Below are 21,774 nucleotides of genomic sequence, written 5' to 3' on the forward strand. Positions count from 1 at the left end.
TTCCAATTTTCTAATCTCATGACCCTAATACATTCTGTGTGGATGTCATTAATATTCATTTACAGTAGCCATGTTATTGCTCTTACATTCAGACACAATAATATGGAAGAATATTTTTTAGTTAATTTGTATCAAGTCCTTGGATTGTACTTTTTAATGATTCTTTTAGAACTTGTCATTTATCTGTGCTATTAATATTATCAGATCAAATTTAAATTAGTATAGTATTTAAAAAAATAATTTAAAAAGTCAATAGTGGTATTAGTAGCTCATTCTTTAACTAAAGGCATAATTATTAGAGAAAGTTAAATTACTCTAATTATTGCATTAAAATAGTTGAATTTGTTTCTATTGTTTCTATTTCATAGTTTATTCTATTCTCTATTTTAAGTATTTTTATCATTTGCTGCATTACTCCTGAAATTAGGGGTCATATAGTGGAGTAAATAAATAGGAGATATATATATATATATCTGTGTGTGTGTGTATATATATTCATATGTATGTATAACACATAATAATATTGGCAAATTTAATATAGAACAATTTAATATTCTTTTGAAGTCTTGAGACTATGAGGATGGATGTCAGGATCTTTGTCACAAGGAGATCATTATCTAGCAGCAGGCAGTGCTAGTAAAAGAGGTAGAAGTATAGCATGTCCTGTCAATACAGAGGAGATAGCAATTATTTTTGTTAAGTAGTAGGAAAAGTAAGTTAAGGCTTCACAGATGTGGTGACCCTATAGAAAATGATATTATAATAACTATGTCCAGTGCCAGGTGGGTACTGGAAATATCAGAGGGATATTTTGTAAAGTATATGATTGTCTAACCACTATCTATGCTGTACATCTGAAACTCATACAAAATAATATTGAGTGTAAACTGTGGTTTACATGTTTCAGTGGTTGAGCATCAACCTATGAACTTGGAGGTCACTGTTCAATTCCCATTCAGGGCACATGCCTGGGTTGTAAGCTCAGTTCCCAGTGTGGGGCATGCAGGAGGCAGCCAATCAATGGTTCTCTCTTTCCCTCTCCCTCTCTGAAATCAATATATATATTTTAAAGTATACTACTTTTAAAAAGAAAGCTGACAATCAAATTGTATCCTAGTGATTGAGTGCATCACTTGTACATAAATTTTACTTTTAAATAAAAGAAATACATAGTGAAAAGCAAGTATATCATAAAATTATACTGGGCATATTGAATATGACATAGCTGTGGAGTAATCTGAAGGATAAAATGTACAGAAATGAGTATATGGACTTAGAAGTAAGGTGCAAGCTTCCAGTTATAAAATATGTACTGCACAACATGGTGACTCTAGTTCATAATACTAGATTGCATATTTGAATGTTTCTATCAGAGTTGAACTTAAACGTTCTTATCACAATAAAAAAATGTTTTATAACTATGTATGGTGATAGATGTTAACTAGACATTGTGGTGATCACTTCACAATATATACAAATATAGAATCATTATGATACATACCTGAAACTAATGTTACATGTCAATTATATCTACATAAAAATGTATATTTGCAGTATACCATTGAATTATATGTATACATCAATAAAAAACAAGATGTAGCCAGAATGACATAGAAGTGGGAGACATTAGGTACTGTACAGTGAAAGGAGAGAAAAAGCCAAAGGAGGCAGAACATTTATAAAATACAAGTATTTGAAGAGTAGAGAAAGGTGACCAATAAAAGAGACAGATAATGTTTGGTCATAGAAGTAGGAGGGAACCAGGACACAACAGTTGGTTTCAACCCAGTAGACTAACATCAGTACCACTCACACACAAACCAGTAACATTCATGACACTTGTCCTAGATTCATTCCATTGTTCCCAAATTTCTCACAATTCGATCCAGTTCTACAGTGCTTTTAGGCACTTGACTCTGTCTCTCATTTAGAATCTCCCTCTCATTAGGATTTAGAATTAGTACCTGCCCTTCTGGCTCCTTTTGCTCTGGCTCCTGATTCCAATCTTATCTTCAGGGGCTTCATATTGGATTATTTTACTATCTTTCTGCACAATAAACTACAAAATCAGTTCTCATCTAGCCAATCCTTTAGAAACTGGCCATGACCCAGGTCAACTAACACTAATGAAAACTAACATCTATTGACTATTTACTAAAGCCAGGCACTGAATTAACTAATTTAGTTTTCTTTAAAAACAACACTATACATACATATTTTTACTAGCTTGATCTTCAGATGAAGTTACTGAGGACTCCAGCCAGGCAGTCTGGCTCCAGAGCCTGCATTCTTAACCACTGTGTGATGGTGTCCTTCATGTGCCAGTCAGTTCATCCAATTTCAAACTAAAAAATTTTTGAACATTCCCAGCTTTAAAATCAAGAGAAGACAGACATTCAAGAAAAATTCAATAAACACTTAATATTTCCAAACATTCCAGAGCAGTAAAAAATGAGGGCTGAAAAATAAGCCAGTGGATGAACAATTTAAGGGGTCATTGGCAGCCCTCTCCATAGCATCCTATGCTATCAGACAGATCATGGTAATAGAATTGGGAATGTCTGTGAAATGAGAACTAAATAATACGTGGAGGCATTAAACGCAGACTTCTCTATCCAGAAGTTTGATGATGAAGAAAGAGTGTCAGAGAGGCAGTTTGAGGAACAGGCACATTCTAAATAACATTTGTTTACATAAGAATTTGGTGGGAGGTCTTCAACGTAAGCGGAGAAGACACTCCTGGGGGAGAAGAAACAGTTGATGCAAAATACTGTACAGAACAACTGACAGGCCCCAGGGGACAGGGATGGAATCAAGAACACAGGTGGATGGCCGGCCTTGGGGAGCTTCTCCTGGAGGAACTAGTTGGGTAAAGGCTATAAATGACAGATAGGAGATGGAAGGGGAAATTTGAGAGCTCACATGCCTGAGGCCATCTGTTTTCTCTAGGAAGTAGGAGGCAAGGCCTTCTGCAAAGAACAGGGCTGGTGAAGTGGAATTGGGAGCTGGCAATGGAAGTTGTAAAAGGATGGTAACAGCCACCATGGGAAACAGGACAGGAAGCTGAGACACAGCAGTAACTAGATTGCTAAGCAGAGACAAGGGCCCAGATGAAGATGCAGCTCATAAACTTATAATGGAGGAAATCAGCATGAGGATGTGATTTCCCCAGCTGGGCTCAGCCTCCCAGCAGAGGCGGAGAAAACAGTCCGTCAGGCTGATTCTAAATGAGGGTTTGGAAAGCAGGGGGCTGCAGAGGCCAGAGGTAAGGAAATAGAGAGCATCTGAGACTGTCTTTGCAATCACTTTCATGGTTCCAGGCTAAATAGGGAAAATGTTGATCCAGCAGGAGAATGACAGGCTCAGAGAAGAGGGAGGCCTTGGAACAATCATGCCTCTAAAGCAGGGGTCCTCAAACTTTTTAAACAGGGGGCCAGTTCACTGTTCCTCAGACCGTTGGAGGGCCGGACTATAGTTTAAAAAAAAACTATGAGCAAATTCCTATGCACACTACACATATCTTATTTTGAAGTAAAAAAACAAAACGGGAACAAATACAATATTTGTATTTGCATGTGGCCCGCAGGCCGTAGTTTGAGGACCCCTGCCCTAAAGAGATACAGGAGAGAAAGGATGTGGGAAAGGGACCATGTTAAAGGGACAAGTTGGCTTATAATTTTCCTCTGCTCCCTGATTCTTTCCATTTTCTGAGGTGCCTTAAATCTCCATGCCAGCTAATTAGCATCCTAAACTTACTGGATTGCCTCTATACTAGTTATTCTCCAAGTTATGTTATTGCTAGTTAAATTGAGTCTCTCTCATTGGCCACCTGAAGTTAAATTTCATTCATTATCAGCCACTAGTCCCTCTAGTGTGGATGTGTGAATCAGGAAAAGGCAGCTCCTATGGGTAAGGAGACCCCAAGGCACATTGCTGGGCAGGTGAAGGTCAGATGGAGTCCAGACCCCACAGGCTCCCTCACCACCTGCCCTTGTGCAGGGCACACATTCCCCAACCATATTTCCCAGTTGTGGATGAACCGAAAAGAAAAAAATTTTCAAAATATATTTGGTGCTGTAACTCCCTGGATTAAGAGTAAAAATCTTGATTTTCGTGAATAAACATATTAAAATCTTCTGTGGGAACATTTTTAATAATAAAAAAATTAAGGTGAATATAAATCAAGAAGAGCATAGCTAAGAGAATTCTAACGCATATGTCTCTAAATAAGAGAAACACTATGTCAAATAAAGTAGCTAAAGACCCTCTCTGATGGTGATTTAGACACCTGCCCACTCCCCCCCCCCCCCCCCCGTCATCACACAGAGAAGTTGAAAATGCAATGCTTCAATGTTGGATTCATAACTTTGGACATGCAAAGTGATAGAACTCTCACTTGAACTTCCAAACCAAAAGATGACTTCCTTTGCCCTCAGCTCTCACATTTAAATCCATGATTAGCAAGACAGCTCAGGCTCTATAAACAGAGCATGATGTCAGAAAGGGCCAGAAGCATGACTCTACAGACAGAGGGCCAAGTACCTTCCTTCAGAGCTTTATAAAACACTCCTCTAACCTAGCTTTTTTAGTTACAATATTTATAACACCTACCTGCTTTCTCCTTTTGTTTTATGGGTGTCTTGTTTTTTAAGCCACCTTATCTATAGATAGAATGGACAGGCCTCTACGAGCAGTAAATGAGAATTGTTTCTGGAATCTGAGGAACAGGAATTGCCATCTGTTATTCAGCATAATTTAACTTAATTGAAAGCATCACTTCCTTTCTGTGAGGAATGTTGGTTTTTACAAGACGTACTGAATAGTGCAGAATTAAGTCTTTAGTTATTTATATTTGGGTTATAGGTTATTTTTAAAAAATATAACCGTAGATGCACTTTAATCTTAGCAATTCAGAATTATGCATCTGGCAAAATGGTACATGGACCATAAAATAATTTTGTTTTTGCCATGAAAATATCTTTTTCATGCCCTAGAAGACAGGTCCTAAAAGAAATGTCTCACTTAACCTTTTAATCTTTGGAATTGCAGTAGATACTGAAAAATAAATAATGCGTTCCTAATTATTTCTCTTGGATATAAAAGACATTAGATTTTATATCAATAAAGATTTACAGAGAAGGCTCAATCATCTGTAAGTGAATAATTATCTATGGAAACTTAAAGGACAATTTCCCCCTCTGCAAAAAAAAAAAAAAAAAAAATGTTTCTGGGCTACAAACTCTTACTGCCAATTTTTACTACAGGGATGTAAATTAATTATAAATTTACTGAAGAATGACAGAACTCAGAATAGATGTCCATAATACCTTCCAAATTCAAATGTAATTTTGAGAATTATGCAATTCAACCTCTTCAGCATCAGCTGTTACAATGACAATTACATATTTATAAATATGAACACATATATACTTTATACATACAGAAATAAGGATTTTATATAATTTTGCTTTTTCCAATAAGCATATTGCCATCAAATTTCTACCCATGGTTCCTCAAAGCACCACATTTTCTCTGAAGGAAAATAAATGATATTTACAAGTCTTACTCATTGATAAAAAAAAAATATGGTAAATAAATATTTGGGGCTGAAGCTATGCAAAGGAGCCAAGAAGAACAGCAAAATGTGCAAGTGTCTTACTCTATTCTATTTCACTGAACCATTGCCACCTCAAACCTCCTTAGAATATAAAAGACAATATTTGAAACTCAATGCTCATTATCTCAGGGAGGTTGTAATTAAGTGTCTAAATTGTAATAGTAATGGAAAATGAAGGGATACAAAATGTGCTGATATTCCAGATGTGGGTCAGAGGGTAATAATTTCCCCTGGTCAGGGGCTCAATGGAAATGTGTGATTAAAGATGTACGCGTCATTTAGCATAATGGCTCATTAGGAACTCTAACAAGAGAGTGTGCCTTAGGCTCATGAGTGATGTTTCAGGAAACAAAATAAAATCATCATTCTAGAACCACTGATCAAGTTTCTTTTGTGTTACCCGGGACAGCTGGGGCTCTGAGAAACCTTCTGGGTGATTTTACCCATCTCTCTTCATACCATCAGCTTCACAACCATAAGACATTTCCATCCAAATCCTGTGCTTAAAGGTGGTTCGCTGGGTCTGTTCAGCCATGTTGCAAATTTAAAAACTAATGATTAAAACTTAATGTTGTAATAAATCTTGGTTAACTGAAGCTCAGATTGAAAGATAGGAATGAAAAGGTTAAGATGCTTCTTTGACAGAGTCACTTATGGAATATTAGTAAAGTCATTTTTTAAGTCCCATGTTCTCAACAATAACATTCATATAATATGCCCAATCTGATAATTAAGCAGCTGTTAAAATCAAACATCTTCCTGGGTGGTGTATAGGATGGGGCAAAAGTAGGTTTATAGTTGTTTGTATGAAAAAATAATACAATCATTAAAAATAATAGTACATGAATAAATTGTGTTTTGTGTACTCACAACTGTAAACCTACCTTTGCCACACCCTGTATGTTAACATTCTGCAATTTTCCATTGTTAGAAAAGAACAACATTAAGTCACCTTCTTTGAACCTACTAAAAGTCATGATAGTATCAGATTTATAAGGCGATGTCATGTGTCTCATTTATTTTATACTTTTTGCGTTCTGTGAGCTATTGATGTTATCTGCATTTTACAGATGAGTAAACTGAGATTCTGAGAGATTGAAAGTTAAATACTACCACTGATAACGCACAGGGCAAGTTGAGTTATTTTAAGGAATAAGTGTATTTATAACTATAATGGCTGAAAATGATAATATAAGGTATTTTAAAGTATCTGTGATTAAATAAATGATCTTTATATGTGCAAATATTTTACAGAATTCAGAGAACTTACTTAATTTCATTCCTAATTATAATCATCAATAAATAAATATTGAATACCTTTCATCATGTTCTTTAAGATGGTCAAATTTCAGTCTCTTTTGCTCTAGTATATATATATATTAGAGGCCCAGTGCACAGATTCGTGCACTGGTGGGGTCCCTTGGCCTGGTCTGTGCTCTCTCACAATCTGGGACCCCCTTAGGGGATATCGGACTGCTGATTTTGGTCCAATCCTTGCAGGCCAGGCCAAGGGACCCCACTAGTGCACAAATCCATGCACCGGGCCTCTAGTATGCATGTAAGATCTTTGGTTAATCTCTTCCCTCCCTCCCCACCACCCCCCCATTCCTCTGAGATTCATCAGTCTGTTCTATGTTTCCATGCCTGTGTGTTGAGCATCTGCCCCCTGGTGGTCAGTGAGCATCATAGCTACTGGTTGAACAGTCTAAAAGTCGCTTAGGCATATATATATATATATATATATATATATATATATATATATATATATATATATATATAGATATATAGATATATAGATATATAGATATATAGATATATAGATATATAGATATATAGATATATAGATATAGATATACAGATGTTCCCTAATCTTTACCATTCATTTTGCAAATGTGTGCTATTAGTTCAAGGGTGATTAAATCAGAGTATAGATAGAGTAGCTCAAATTTTTCATCACTAAGATGAGAAAAGCTGCTAAAAGCATCAGTGAGCCTATAGTGTCTTTTTTAAAAAATAAAATGAGCTCATTAAGAAGGAGGAACTTTCAACAAACCATTTTCTTTTCCAGTGCACACAGAAGCTAATATTTATTATTTGAAAATTAGTCCATAAATAGTGCTTGCTCTGCTAATGTTACTTGATTTGGCATTATTACCAGTAAATTTTCTTTTGAGCATTTGAACAATTTGGGATTTGTTTTGGTTTGGCTTTTGGTTCTGTTACTTTGTTGTATTTGGTTTGTGTTTTGAGGAGAGTTCTGGCCTACCCAAGGTAATTCTACCTATTACTACTCCTATTACTACTAAGTTGGAAAGCAAAATGCAAATTGTGTTCCACAATTAAAATAACAAAAACAAAACAAACCACAAGGAAAACCCCTTTTCCTTCTATACCCCTAGTATCACAGGCATGGGGGACCTAGCTCTTCAGTCAACAACTGAGACTCATGTTATCAGTACCCCTCAAGAGACTCTACCCTGATGGACATAGCAACCACCACTCCCCCAAATCCCTTACACGTTAGGTGTACACTAAGTCACAGCTATTTCTTTTCACCACTTTAAATCCTATTTGGGAGTAAACAAGGCTTAAACAATATGTATCTGCATATATGTACCAAGATAATATAGCTGCAGTATCAGATGCTGGTCCAAAGAAGGGCCCACTAGATAAAATGTTATAAAAAAGACTTTGTTTCCTGTACCACATGTTACTTATGGAATGTTTTCTGTCCCTGCCTTCCTTCAATGTAGAACACACACACACACACACACACACACACACGACATTACAAAAATTCTAGACTTCTTAAAAAAAATTCTAGACTTCCTTTCAGTCTATCTAACCCTTAACTTCACCAAGCCACAGGGATATTGCTAGACAGGCTCACTATGCACACCACTTCCACTTATCAAAGGAAGATGTTGAAGTAAGAATATGTGAACACCCAAGGTTTGACTGAGCGTGCCTGGCAATTTAAATCTTAGATTATCTGCATAGGATCTTATTGCTATAGACTAGCTATTTTCAACCTTTTTTTTTTTATCTCATGGCACACATAAACTAATTACTAAAATTCTTTGGCACACCAAAATATATATATTTGCAGCTCTAACATAAAAAAGTTAATTTTGAGTCATTCACACCAAACAGGTGTGATTTTTTTGGGTTTTTTTTTTTTTTTTTTTTTTTTTTTGGCTGTTGACATTTTTTTTACTTGACAATCTAAGGGAAAAGAGATTAGTACTCTTGACTAAATAGTCTGGTATTGCATGTTTTAAAAATTCTTGGGGCAAACAGGTTGAAAATCACTGCTATAGACCACTAACTAAAGGACATTCAGAAAAAATAATTTTTCAATTTTTTGTGAAAAAAAAACCCGATATATATCCTATAGATATAAAATATATATATGGTATATAGCATATATATTCAATTAAGATACACTAATCCATTATATTAGTATGTATATATTTTATGCATATATTATATATTGGTAATATATTCATTATGTATATACATATATGGCTATATATCTAATTTAAGATAAACTAGTCCACTGGAGAATGTTTTATAACAACAATTATTTCAACGTTGATTAAATGCCATCCTCTAGCATTAATTGGAATTTTAGAAAAGTTTAGCTAACATAAAGTATATCATCTTAATTCTAAATACTTAATTTTTCTAGGCACAGATTTTTTTACAATAAGCCACTCTATGCTTTTGTCAGTATTAAGCTTACATCTTTGATATAAATATCCTGTCAAAGATCATTTTTCAAAATTGGATCAGGACTGTTCATAAGATGATTACATGTAGAGGACAAAGAAAACAAGCTAAAGGAAAGAATACAGTTTTATATCCTGTCATTTAAAACTAGGCAATCAGCTCTTTTCAGTTAATGAGCAGTCCAAACTTGGTAAGCCTTCTCTACTAAACTTGGTTGTTGACTTTTGCTACCTCTTTCACTGTCAGTTTGAATCATCTTTGAAGAAAGAAATAAGACAATAGAAAATGTTCTTGGCTTAGCAAGCAATAAAAGGATGGAGTGAGAAAAGACAATGTTGATTTCTCCCTATGATCTTTTTGTTGTTGTTTTGGAGCTAGAAACAATGCTAATGAGACCCTCTTCTGATGTTTGGAAAATGTTCTGAGATGATGCCCACTCAGAGTGGCTCAGTGGTTGAGTGTCGACCCATGAACCAGGAGATCATGGTTCGATTCCTGGTCAGGGTACATGCTCAGGTTGCAGGCTCGATTCTCAGTAGAGGGTGAGCAGGAGGCAGCTAATCAATGATTCTCTCTCATCATTGATGTTTTTATCTCTCTTTCCCTCACTGTTCCTCTCTGAAAATCAATAAAAACAGTTTTTAAAAATGTTCTGAAATGATTTGTTCATCTGGCTCCCAACCACTGTTGTTAAATAACTCATAGATTGCAATCCCCCACCAAGGAAGCTACAAGGACTTCTCTGCTCACACAGAGCAGCAGAATACAAGCATCTTGTTTTATTGCGCTTCACTTTATTGCGCTTCGCAGAAACTGCATTTTTTACAAATTGAAGGTTTGTGTAAACCTACTTCAAACAAGTTTATCGGTGCAATAGCATCTACTCATTTCATGTCTCTGTGCCACATTTTGGTAATTCTCACAATATTTCAAACTTTGCACTATTATTATATTTGTTGTGCTGATCTGTGGTCAGCAATCTTTGATATTACTATTGTCATTGTTCTGGGAAGCCATGAACTGTGCCCATATAAGACAGCAAACATTAATAAATATTGTGTGTGTTCTGACTGCTCCATAGACCAACCATTCCGCCATCTCTCTTCCTCTCCTCAGGCCTCTTTATTTCCCAAGACACAACAACATTGAAATTATGCCAAATAATAAGTAGTCAAATAGAAGTGAGAGTCACATATTTCCCACTTTAACTCAAAAGCTAAAAATGACTAAGCTTAGTGAGGAAGGCATGTCTGGGAATGGAAGTGTGCTTGGTGTGAGGGAGGTGGATGAACTCATTGTTGACAAAAACATAAAGCGAAAATCAAATTAAAGGCAGGTTGAAAAAGAGGACACATTAACATGAGAATAGATCTATAAGAAAAATAGTACATAACTGATCCAACTTTAGTTTTGATAATTAAACAAAAATATCTCGGTCTAGATTGAAGAGGGACAAGGAAGAAGAAAGAAACATGCTGGAAGAGTGGTGAATTAATAGGTAGGAAGAGAAGTATGCTATCCCTTTTCTTCCCCTTCATCTAGGTCTTCCCTAGTTTAATTTCCCTCAGCTATAGACAAAAAGACTAACAATCTCAGAAAACTACAAGGCTAACATTTTGAAATTCAGGTGTCCCTTTACTGACAAATTTGTCAACAAATTTTTTTGTAAAGCTGGGTTAATAGTTTTACTCAAAGACATTTACTTATTGAAATATATTTTTATTACTATGCCAGAGACCTAGGATTATCCCATCCTATACAAGGAAAGAGATCCAAAATGTCCTATAAAACTTACCACAAAAATTTTAATGGTAGATTTTTCAAATCTTTCTGGAAGATCTGTTAACTTTTTAAGCAAAATTTCTACTTTGGATCTATTTTTGAATCATTAAAAGACCATCAGCTTCCTTTCACTGGCAGTCCTCATTCTCCGTGGGAGTTTTAATTAAAAAAAATGAAATAATCCCAGTAACTATTTGAGCATCTTAACTGAGAACCTTAAGAAAACTTTCTGATATTCTACAGTTTTGAAAAAGGCAGCCAGTAACCACTTTCTTCTCCTCCTCCCATCTCTCCTCTATAAGTATTTTTGGTCTTATATTTTCTATTTCATTTTGAAAGTCTTTCATGAATGCAATGATCTCCTAAATGTGAATCCCACTGTCCAAGTGGTACCCAAACCATCCAGTAGGATGCAAACTTAAATATAAACATATATTGTGGTCTAGAAAATAAATTATACCTTACTCTATTTAATGTACACATTAACACTGGTCCCTCCCATGCACACTTTATCCTGCTGGCAGAGGTCACATATTACCCAGAGTTAAAGATGTTACTTAAAATAAAGCAGGAATTTCTCAGATGGGAGGCTTAACAGAGGCACTCTGAAACATTTAAAACCTTTAAAAACATTATAGTTCATTTTGCCTGCTTTTAATAGAAACTATTTACTATACCATGTATTGCTGCCTCAACAAGTCACCACAAACCTAGATGCTGAAACAACGCAAATTTATAATCTTATATTCTGTTCTGTAGATAGAAGTCCTCCCTTGGTCTCACTAGGCTAGCATCAAGGTGCCAGCAGCTGAGTGCCATTTTGAACATGTGAGAGAAGAATTTGTTTCCTTGCTCACTTGGGTTCCTTGGCAGATTACAATGCCTGTGGCTGTATGACTGAGGCCTCCATTTTCTTGCTGATTGTCAGTGGAGGCCCATTCCAGCTTCTAAAGGACACCCTGTTTCTTGGCTCATGACCCTTTCCCCCCATCTCCAAAGCCAGCAACAATAAGGCAAGTAAGTCTCTCTCAGATTTAGAATCTCTCTCTCCTTCTCATTGCGTCTCTCTGACCCACTCTTCTGCCTTACTTTCCCACTTTCAAGGACTCACATGATTAGATTGGGGTCACCCGCATATTCTAGGATAACCTCCCCATTTTGAGACCCTTAACCTTAATCACATCTGCTAAGGTTACATACTGTTTTGCCACGTAAGATAACATATTCAAGGATTCTGGAGATTAGGGTCAAGGCACCCTAAGCTTTGGGGCAATCATCATTTTGCCTACTAAATAATGAAACTGTTTTGTGTCATACCTGCACCGTAAACAAACAAATACATAAATAAAATTGCTTTAGCTATATAAATATCTTCAAAATGAAAGGTTTGCTCCACAGTTAAAATATTAAAATATTCCATCTTTCAAATTCCAAAACAACTACTGACTGACACTATAAAAGACTGAAATTTACTGGGCAAATTTCCATAAAAAAAACTTGGTATGTTTGATAAATGAGGTTTAAATGGAGTAAGAGGATTAGTAAGTGCACCAACCTGCACTTCTGCCATTTGCAGTAACTAAGCATTCAGAGTAAACTTAAAACCAGTTGTCAAAATAAAGTGAACCTTTAAAACTTATGTTCACAAAAATATCTGTACATGGATGTTTAAAACACCTTTGTTTATAATTTTCAAAAACTTGGAAGCAACCACGATAGTCTAAAGTAGTTGAATGGATAAGTAAACTGTGGAACACCCAGACAATGGAATATTAGTCAGTTCTAAAAAGAAATAAGCTATCAAGCCATGAAAAGGAATGTTAAGTGTATATTACTAAGTGAAAGAAGCCAATATGAAAAGGTTACATACTGTTTGATTCCATCTAAAATCATCCTGGAAAAGGCAAAACTAGGAAACAGTAAAAAGATCAATGGTTCCAGAGGCTGGGAGTAGTGGAGGCACACAGAGGATTTTTGGGACAGTAGAAATACTTTGTATACCATAACAATGAACACATGTCATTTTAAGTTTGTTCAACTCCATAGAATATACAACAGCAAGAGTGAATCCTAATGTAAACTATGGGCTTTGGTGATTATGATCTGTCAAGGTAGATTTATCAATTGTAATAAGTGTACCACTCTGGTGGGGATGTTGATAATGCAGGAATCCATGCAGGGGAAAATCTCTGCACCTTCCTCTCCATTTGCTGTGAACCTAACACTGCTCAAAAAGTCTTTATCTCATCTGGTAAAACTGTGCATGATTTTTTAAAATTTATTTTAATTGTTGAAAATATTACAGATGTCCCCTTTGGATGTTTTTCCCCATTGGCCCTCTCCACTCCTCACCCGCCCCTCCCAGGCCTTCACCACGCTATATTGTCTGTGTCCATGGGCTATGCATATATGCATACAAGTTCCCCCATTAATCACTCCCCAACCCCCTATTCCCCTAAGTTTTTAAATGAACATTACTAATATAGCAGAAAGTTATATAACAAATAAAAATACTGACATAAATATCTTTTATAAACATAAATATATGTATTTAATATATATGCCCCAAATTTTTACTTATAAGTGCAAGCTATCAGATTGAAAATTATTATACTAATAAGTTCATACTAAATATTTCATACTAAACATTTAATTGCTATACTATTTAAAACTATCTAAATAAAATAGTTATGAATCTGAAACAGGTAAATTAGATCTTGATTTGTCATCATTTCAATTGGCCACTGGAAAATGTCTACAAAAATGGTTACCAAGGATCACAGAATCTTTCCATTTTGGAAACATTCAGCAAACTTTTAAAAAATACCACTTTTTAAATAGGTAACAACTTTAAACATTGAACTTTAAAACTCACAGAGACATTTGAGATAGCATTTATACTTGTAGGTAATTTTATTTGCTAATTATCTTAGCATATATCCCCTCATTTCTTGATGTGAAAACATTAAAATGAAATTTATGTGCACTAATAATAGCTACTAAAACCTCTGGTTCTCTGGGTTGTTTTTTTTTTACTGGCTATAGTGTAATAAATATTTTTGAAACCACAAAAAGTAGTCACAAGTGAAGTTGTACATACTGTTAGCAAATGGATAATGAATTACAAAATAATGCTTATAGTTTTATTTTTCTTCAGTAGCATGTATTTTCCCTCTCAGTCATGCAATTTATTTATAGATTTTTTTGTTTGTGTTTGTATGCACGCACGTGTGTGTGAGTATGTGTGTGTGTCTCGTTAACAAAGGATGTTTCCTTTAAAAATATAGGTTAGTCCCTAGCTGGTGTAACTCAGTTAGGTTGGAGTGTCCTCCCATACATGGAAGGGTCATGGGTTCAATTTTCTGTCAGGGCACATGCCCAGGTTGCAGGTTTGATCCTCTGTCCAGGTGCACATGAGAGGTTCTCATTCTCTCCCCACACTGCCTTCCTCTCCCTACCTCTTTCTCTAAAATCAATAAAAACATATCTTACAAACACATGTATTATAAATATATATATTTTAAATCCATTTCACTTACCAAACTATTCCCTGAGCCCCAGAGCCAATAGGCTTTAGATTCTGGTAGCGCTTGAGAACTGTGAAGGTTGAGTCTCCTACTTCCACGCTGTAGAACTGGTTGTCAACTTTGCTTTTGCTCATGTTGTAATGTTTGGCAATATATGACACATCCACTTGTTTATCGAATCCCTGTGAAAAAACAACAAAAACATGAGACAAGTGAATTATAACTCAACACCAGGAAGACAAGCAATCCAACTAAAAAATGGGTAAATGGCCTGAATAGACACTTCTCCAAAGGGGATATACAGAAACCCATAGACATATGAGGAAATGGTCAACATCAGAAAAATGCAAATTAAAACCATAATGAGATATCACCTCACACCTTTTAGAATGGCTACCATCAATACTAGTGAACCAACAAATGACAAGTGCTGGCAAGGATGCTGAGAAGAGAATCCTTGTGCACTATTGGTAGGCATACAGACTGGTGCAACCACTGTGAAAAATAGCACGGAGTTTCCTCAAAAGATTAAAAATGAAACTGCCTTTTGACCCAGTGCTACCACTTCTGGGAATAAATTCTAAGAATCCCGAAACACCAATTCAAAAGAATATATGCAACCTTATGTTCATAGCAGTTTTATTTACAATAGCCAAAATCTGGAAACAGTCCACGTGCCCATCAGGAGATGAGTGGATAAAAAAGCTGTAGTACATGAAATACTATATGGCCATTAAAAAAAGGAATTCTTACCTTTTGTGACAGCATGAATGGACCTGGAGATTATTATGCTAAGCAAAATAAGCCAGTCAGAGCAAGATATACTCCATATCATCTCACTTACATGTGAACAAAATAAACTGACAAACAAAATAGAACCAGAGGCATGGAAACAGAGAACAGACTAACAGCTGTCTGAGGGGAGGTCTGAGGGGAGGGGGGAGGGGAGGACTGGATGAAAGAAGGTGAAGAGATTAGCCAAAGAATTTACATGCCTGACACATATGGACAACCATGTGGTGATGGCCAGAGGGAAGGGGGTTGGGTGCTGGGTGGAGGTAGGCAAGGCAGAGGAGATAGGGACATCTGTAATAGTCTCAACAATAAAAATAAAATTAAAAAAAAAAAGAAGTGCAATTGCTCACTCCAACCCCACACCAACTGAATCAGTAACTCCTTGGGACGGGACCAACATTCTGTTTTATGAAGTCCCTAAGTATTCTGATACACGTTGAGAGTCACTCACTGAGGGTTTTTCCCCTGAAGATTGCAAAAACAGATCACACAGCTCTGCCTGGGATATTTAGAAAGAAAAACTCTTATCATGCAGCAGAAATAATGTTTCTGCATTTGCCTCAGGGAACAGACTTGGTGTCTCTGTGGTCTGCCAGATTCCATGACTGATGGCACACAAACTGGAAACCAGCGTCCTGGTTAGGACAAGGATGACCCCACACCTCCTGCTGTAATAGGATGGATCACTATGTCCTAGCAAGTGTGCACACTCCTGAGCAGTCCCCTTCATCTTTCCCAGTGCATAGGTACAACAGGACCTTTCATATAATAGGGAAACTATATATACAGACTTGGTGGTAGTTTCATTAAATGGTTAAAACAGTCACAGATCTTATACCAGTAGCAAAACTTTGAACGAGAGACTTTCCAGTCAAAAAGACACGTAAAAGCTATTCAAATGAAATGCCTAATACCCTAGCATATTTTCTACAATAACAATTACTCAGTGATCTTTTATCTCCACTTCAGAGCACATAATTTCTCAAAATAAGATTGAAAATCATCATTACAGTAATTGTGAATTCACACACACACTTTCCTTTCAAGTATCCTCTTTATATTTAATTTTGAATTAAACTTTAAATAAAATCTAAAGGTTAGGAAATACATTTTTGAAAGTAATAATTCTCAAATCATTGGGGAAAGGCTATTTTAATTATTAGCAGTAAGACTCAGGGATAACAGCATTGGAAGTTTTCTTGGATGGCAATGTGTTGTGTTGAAGAACTTCCCCCAGATCTCGTCTGTGCCCTAAGCTTACAAATCCAAATTGAGTTTTAAAAAGCATAGAACATATTTAACACAGTATATTTTATCCCCAATTTCCATGCAGTCTTGCTTGTCATAACTGTAAAGTTCAAACAAACTTTTCTCTAAGTGCCTATTAAAATATACCATTAAGCACACTATGGAAAAATATTGTCAATGCTAAAAAAAATTTCTCCAGTTACATGTTTTAGAATATCCTTAACTTAGGTCCCATAACTTCTGATTTGAACTGAGAAGAACCAAAGAGAGCTGATGATTAGAAAGAGAGAAACAAAAATTCATATTGAGAAGAGCAGTAATTTAAGGCAAACCGTTGAGCCCCCCTAAAAAGTGTTGATTCAGTGGAACTATGGTAGCACTAAGAATTTGTATTTCTAAAAAGCTTCACACTTTCAGAACTTCCATTTCATTTTATTTAAATTTTATTTCTCAACTACAGTTTACATTCAATATTATTTAGTATTAGTTTCAGGTCTATAGCATAGTGGCTAGACAATCATATACTTTACAAAGTGTTCCCCTGATATTTCTGGTACCCACCTGGCACCATGCGGAGTTACTACAATATTGATGATATGCCATAATTTACATTCCCATGACTATTTTGTAACTACCAATTTATACTTCTTAACCCTTTCACCTGTTTCACCCAGTCCCCTAACCTGCTTCCCCTCTGGCGACCATCAGTCTCAGAACAACTATTTTAGAAAACACGGGAGGTAGTAGATGTCACCATTCAAAGAGGGCTATTTGGAGAGGCAAAAACTGGAAGCAATGCAGGTCAAACCAAGTAAACAAAGGATGCAAAAGTTAAAAATGATGCCAGGATGACTCTCCTTGATATCAGCACCTGTTTATCAGGCCCAGATGTCATAATCCCCAGGGATGTGTTTTCCTATCTCATAGGTGCAATAGAGTGCCTGACCAATGTTCTCTCAATTAGCTCAAAATTTCCATCATCTCTTTATATTCTTTATATTAAATTTATACTAAAATGCTTGGGAAGACTGTCTGAAATTCAAGATTTTTATAAATTCTCAGCAAAATAGACAATCTCTTTCCAGAAAAGAATATGTTGATTGAGTTAATGACAGCCCAGGCCAGTGTGCTCAGTTGGTTGGGCATCGGCCAGGCACCAAAAGGTTACGGGATCCATTCCCAGTCAAGGCACATGCCCTGGTTGTGGACTTGATCCCCAGTAGGAGGTGTGCAGGAGGCAGCTGATCGATGTTCCTCTCTCACATCGATGTTTCTTTCTCCCTCTCCTTCCCTCTCTCTCTAAATAAATTTTTTAAAAGAAGGAAAGAAAGAAGAAAGGAGAAGAAAGAAAGAAAGAAAGAAAGAAAGAAAGAAAGAAAGAAAGAAAGGAAAGAAGAAGAAGGAGGAAGAGAAGAAGGAGAGAGGAGAAAGAGAGAGAGAGAAAGAAAGAAAGAAAGAAAGAAAGAAAGAAAGAAAGAAAGAAAGAAAGAAAGAAAGAAAGAAAGAAAGAATTACAAAGAAGGAATATTATATTTAAAAAATTATAAATCAACACAATGGTAAATTTTGAAGATCATTATGGTTCAAAATAACTACAGATTTAGAATAGTCTATTCTATTGATCAAGTTATTTTTAAAAATAATTCCTCCACTGAATATTAATCTTGTATTTAAATCTCAACAATTATTTCTTTTTTAATAAAAGCTATTTTATTTTTAAATTAAATTTATTTGAGTGACATTGGTCAACGTGAACATGTAAGTTTCAAGTGTGGGTTTCTATGTTACAAGATCTGTATATTGAACCATGTGCTCACCACCCAAAGTCAAATCTTTCAATAATTATTTCTATGTGAATATAATAGAATTTAATTGAATTTTCTTTTGCAAAAATTCAAGGCAAATTTCTCTTCGTCTCCCATCTGCCAAAAATTTTAAAGCTAAATTAAAAGAAGGCTTTCTTGCCACTGGCCATGTGGTAGGGAGAGAGGAAGTCTGTTCTAAACATAATCTGTGCTGTGAAAAGGCTGCACTTTATGCAGGCTTGTAAGGAAGGGCCTTGTGCAACGAGTCCCCATCATCAGTTCCGTTGCTGGACTGTAAGTATGGAGTTTTGCAAAGAAAATGCCCCACATGACTGGTCTCATCCTGCCGGTGTCCAAAGCCTTGACTGCATTTTTCTCATACTGAATAACCTACATTCCACAAGCACTCCCTCCCGTTTTCATGTGTGCATGACTGTGCTGTTACTGCTAGTTAACTTTTGAGCAGAAAATAGTGAGGTTTAAGAATTTTTAGAGGTTAAGCTTCCTTAGTTTCTTTTTAATGATATGCCTGGATTACTTCTGCACTTAATAGCTCCAAAACCTTGAACAAGTTACTTTATTCTTTCATTCATTTATTATTTATACTAGAGGCCTGGTGCACGAATTCATGCACGGGTGGGGTCCCTAGACTTGGCTGGCAATCAGGGCCAATCAAGTCTGTCTCACCCAGTCCCAATCAGGGCCAGGGAGGCTGGCTGGCCAGGGAGGGGCGGGGGGGGGGGGCAGGAAAGACTGCAGGAGGTTGATTGGCTGGTCTTGGGGGAGGGACTGTGGGAGGTTGGCCAGCCAGCCCCAATTGGGGCGGATCAGGGCCAGCCAGCTGGGGAGAGGGACTGGCCATGGGATGGGACTGCGGGAGGTTGGCTGACCAGCCTGAGGGAGGGACCAGCTGGGGGGAGGGACTGTGGGAGTTTGGCTGTGGGAGCGCACTGACCACCTGCGTTAGGCATCTGCCCTCCTGTGGTCAGTGTGCGTCATACCGACTGATCGACCGGTTGTTCCGATCGTTCGGTCGTAACAATCACTTAGGCTTTTATATATATAGATTCCTTGTGGTTCTGAAAAGGATTTGTGCAGTTCACCATAAAAGATATAGGAACACTAAAACCATTAAGTCTGTTTTTAAGAACAAATGTCAAATAAAGCAGAGGCTGGGAGATGACAGTCTGCCCCAAGGTCTTAAGTTATGGGTAGGTACTGCCTTGAGCACAAAACTTAGTGTCATGCTCCCAGAAAGCCAAAGAAAAAATGGCGGCAACACAACACAACGGCAACGAGTGGCAAGTTTTGATTCATCGATCTCATATATGCATCAAAGAAGTTCATAGAAAAGGTAAAATTTCTCTATCACTTACCTACAGGAAGAATATATTCAATAGTTCTTTCTGTAATAAACCTGGAACCCAACAATGGGCATAGAATATAGAAATAATCAAAGGATATAGAAATATGTTTCATATTGATACCATTGCAATAATCTGGTTATTATTTAACAGGAAAGGAACAAAGGGAAGATTAGATAATATAGGCAGGCCATTTATACAGCTTTGCCAAAAAGCTGCATTTAACACTTTCCAAGTCTATTCTCTGCTGATCAATGGGGGGAGGGACTGCACAAAGACTGTTTAGACTCAAGCCCAGTAAAGGTCTGAGTGATGTGGAAAGGCACCTACCTGTCTGCCAGTCATACCGGAGAACAAGTCAGTGGCCAGGATAGGCATGGCTACTGCGAGTTCACAAGACCTGAATATTTAAACTTCCAAACAACAGAAGGTGGCTCTTCTCTCTTCTCTCTCTGGCACACTGGGTTCCCTGGCTCTCTTGTGGCAGGGGGATGTGCTCCCCTGTGCCCACATGGCCCACAGCCCCGTTGGACTCCACACATGGACTAATGAACTTTAACTCAATGCTAAACCACACCCGGCTGCAACATGGAAGAGCAGCTCTGGACACTGGCCTGGCTTCTGGCTCTGCTGGAATGCTAGCTGCACCTTTTCTAGGACTGGCTTAAGGGGCAGGGGACTTTGGAACCTGAGAAATGTAATTACACACAAATAAAGCCTTCTTCCACATCCCATCCTCCCATGCGAATCTTAGAAAATTCATTTTCTGAAGTTATCATAAGAACCTCATTCCCACTAGCACCAGGGGAGTTTGAGTCTCAGGTAAATATGACTCATATGAAATTGAATTCCTGATAACAAGGCACAAAGTGAGAGATTTTACTCAACCACTGCACTGCACAAGCTGCAGGCCCATGGAGGTCCCTCAGAAAAGCAGTCATCTGGCATATGCCCTGAAAGGATCCTACTCAGCCCTCCCTCCTCAGAGTGTGCCTACAATGGGCCACTGAAAAGAGTGGCCCTTGATGAGTGATCATAGTAAAATGCTACCAGAGAGCTAACCTCTGTGGGAGCAGCTCTTTTAATAGTGGGAGTTTTCTTCTTAACCAGTTTCTCATTGGGATTCAAGACCATAGCCACACTTCCAGTTACAGGTTCCACATTAGTCAGGCTGCTTTCTGAGGGGTGCCCATAGCTAGTAAGCAGTATATCCATGAGTCATATGAGTTAAGGGAAGAAAGAAAGGTGAACTAGTATTAATTGCTTACTTACTAAAGGTGAAATATGTATTCTGTTATATACTACTAGAGGCCTGGTGCACAAATTTGTGCACGGGTGGGGTCTGGCCTGCCTGCCCTTAGGCCGATAAGGCTGAGCAGGCCAGGGGGAGGGGGCACGGGAGTTTGGCTGGCCGACCTCGTCCCCCGGTCGAATTCCTGGTTAAACTCCCAGTCAAGGGGACAATGTGCATATTCGCCTTTTATTTATATAGGATATTTAACACTAACAACAGCTGAGAAATGAGCTGTTAATTGGCTCAAAGTCTTAGAACTATTAATTAGTGGTCCCAACTAATATGTAATGAAGCTCATCCAATCATCCAACTCTAAGACATGTGCTTTTTGTTGTTGTTGTTAATCCTCACCTGAGGAATTTTTTTTCCTCCATTGATTTTTAGAGAGTGTGGAAGGGAGGGCGAGAGACACACAGAAACATCGAAGTGAGAGATGTTTGCCTCCCACACATGCCCCAACCAAGGCCAGGGATCGAGCCTGCAACCCCAATACATGCCTTTGATGGGAATCAAAACCACACCCCCTTCACTCTATGGACCAATGCTTTAACCACTGAGGAACCAGTTAGGGCAATGTGCTTTTTTTTTACAAAACCACTCATTTGTTCAG

The 21,774-nt window shown here is 37.2% G+C and overlaps 1 protein-coding gene across 6 annotated transcripts in view; it reads right to left on the reverse strand.

The window, feature by feature from the left end:
• Positions 1-21,774, reverse strand: part of MAPK10 (mitogen-activated protein kinase 10) — a 274,871-nt gene that overhangs the window by 119,279 nt on the left and 133,818 nt on the right. For all 6 annotated transcript variants that reach the window (XM_036338730.1, XM_036338712.1, XM_036338703.1 and 3 more), the window contains one exon: positions 14,671-14,840. In XM_036338730.1, the coding sequence (XP_036194623.1) occupies positions 14,671-14,792 (122 nt within the window). In that variant the 5' untranslated portion in view covers positions 14,793-14,840. The remainder of the gene's footprint in view (positions 1-14,670; positions 14,841-21,774) is intronic.

This window comes from Myotis myotis, unplaced genomic scaffold (assembly GCF_014108235.1).
Source record: "Myotis myotis isolate mMyoMyo1 unplaced genomic scaffold, mMyoMyo1.p scaffold_m19_p_1, whole genome shotgun sequence".
Lineage (NCBI taxonomy): Eukaryota > Metazoa > Chordata > Mammalia > Chiroptera > Vespertilionidae > Myotis > Myotis myotis.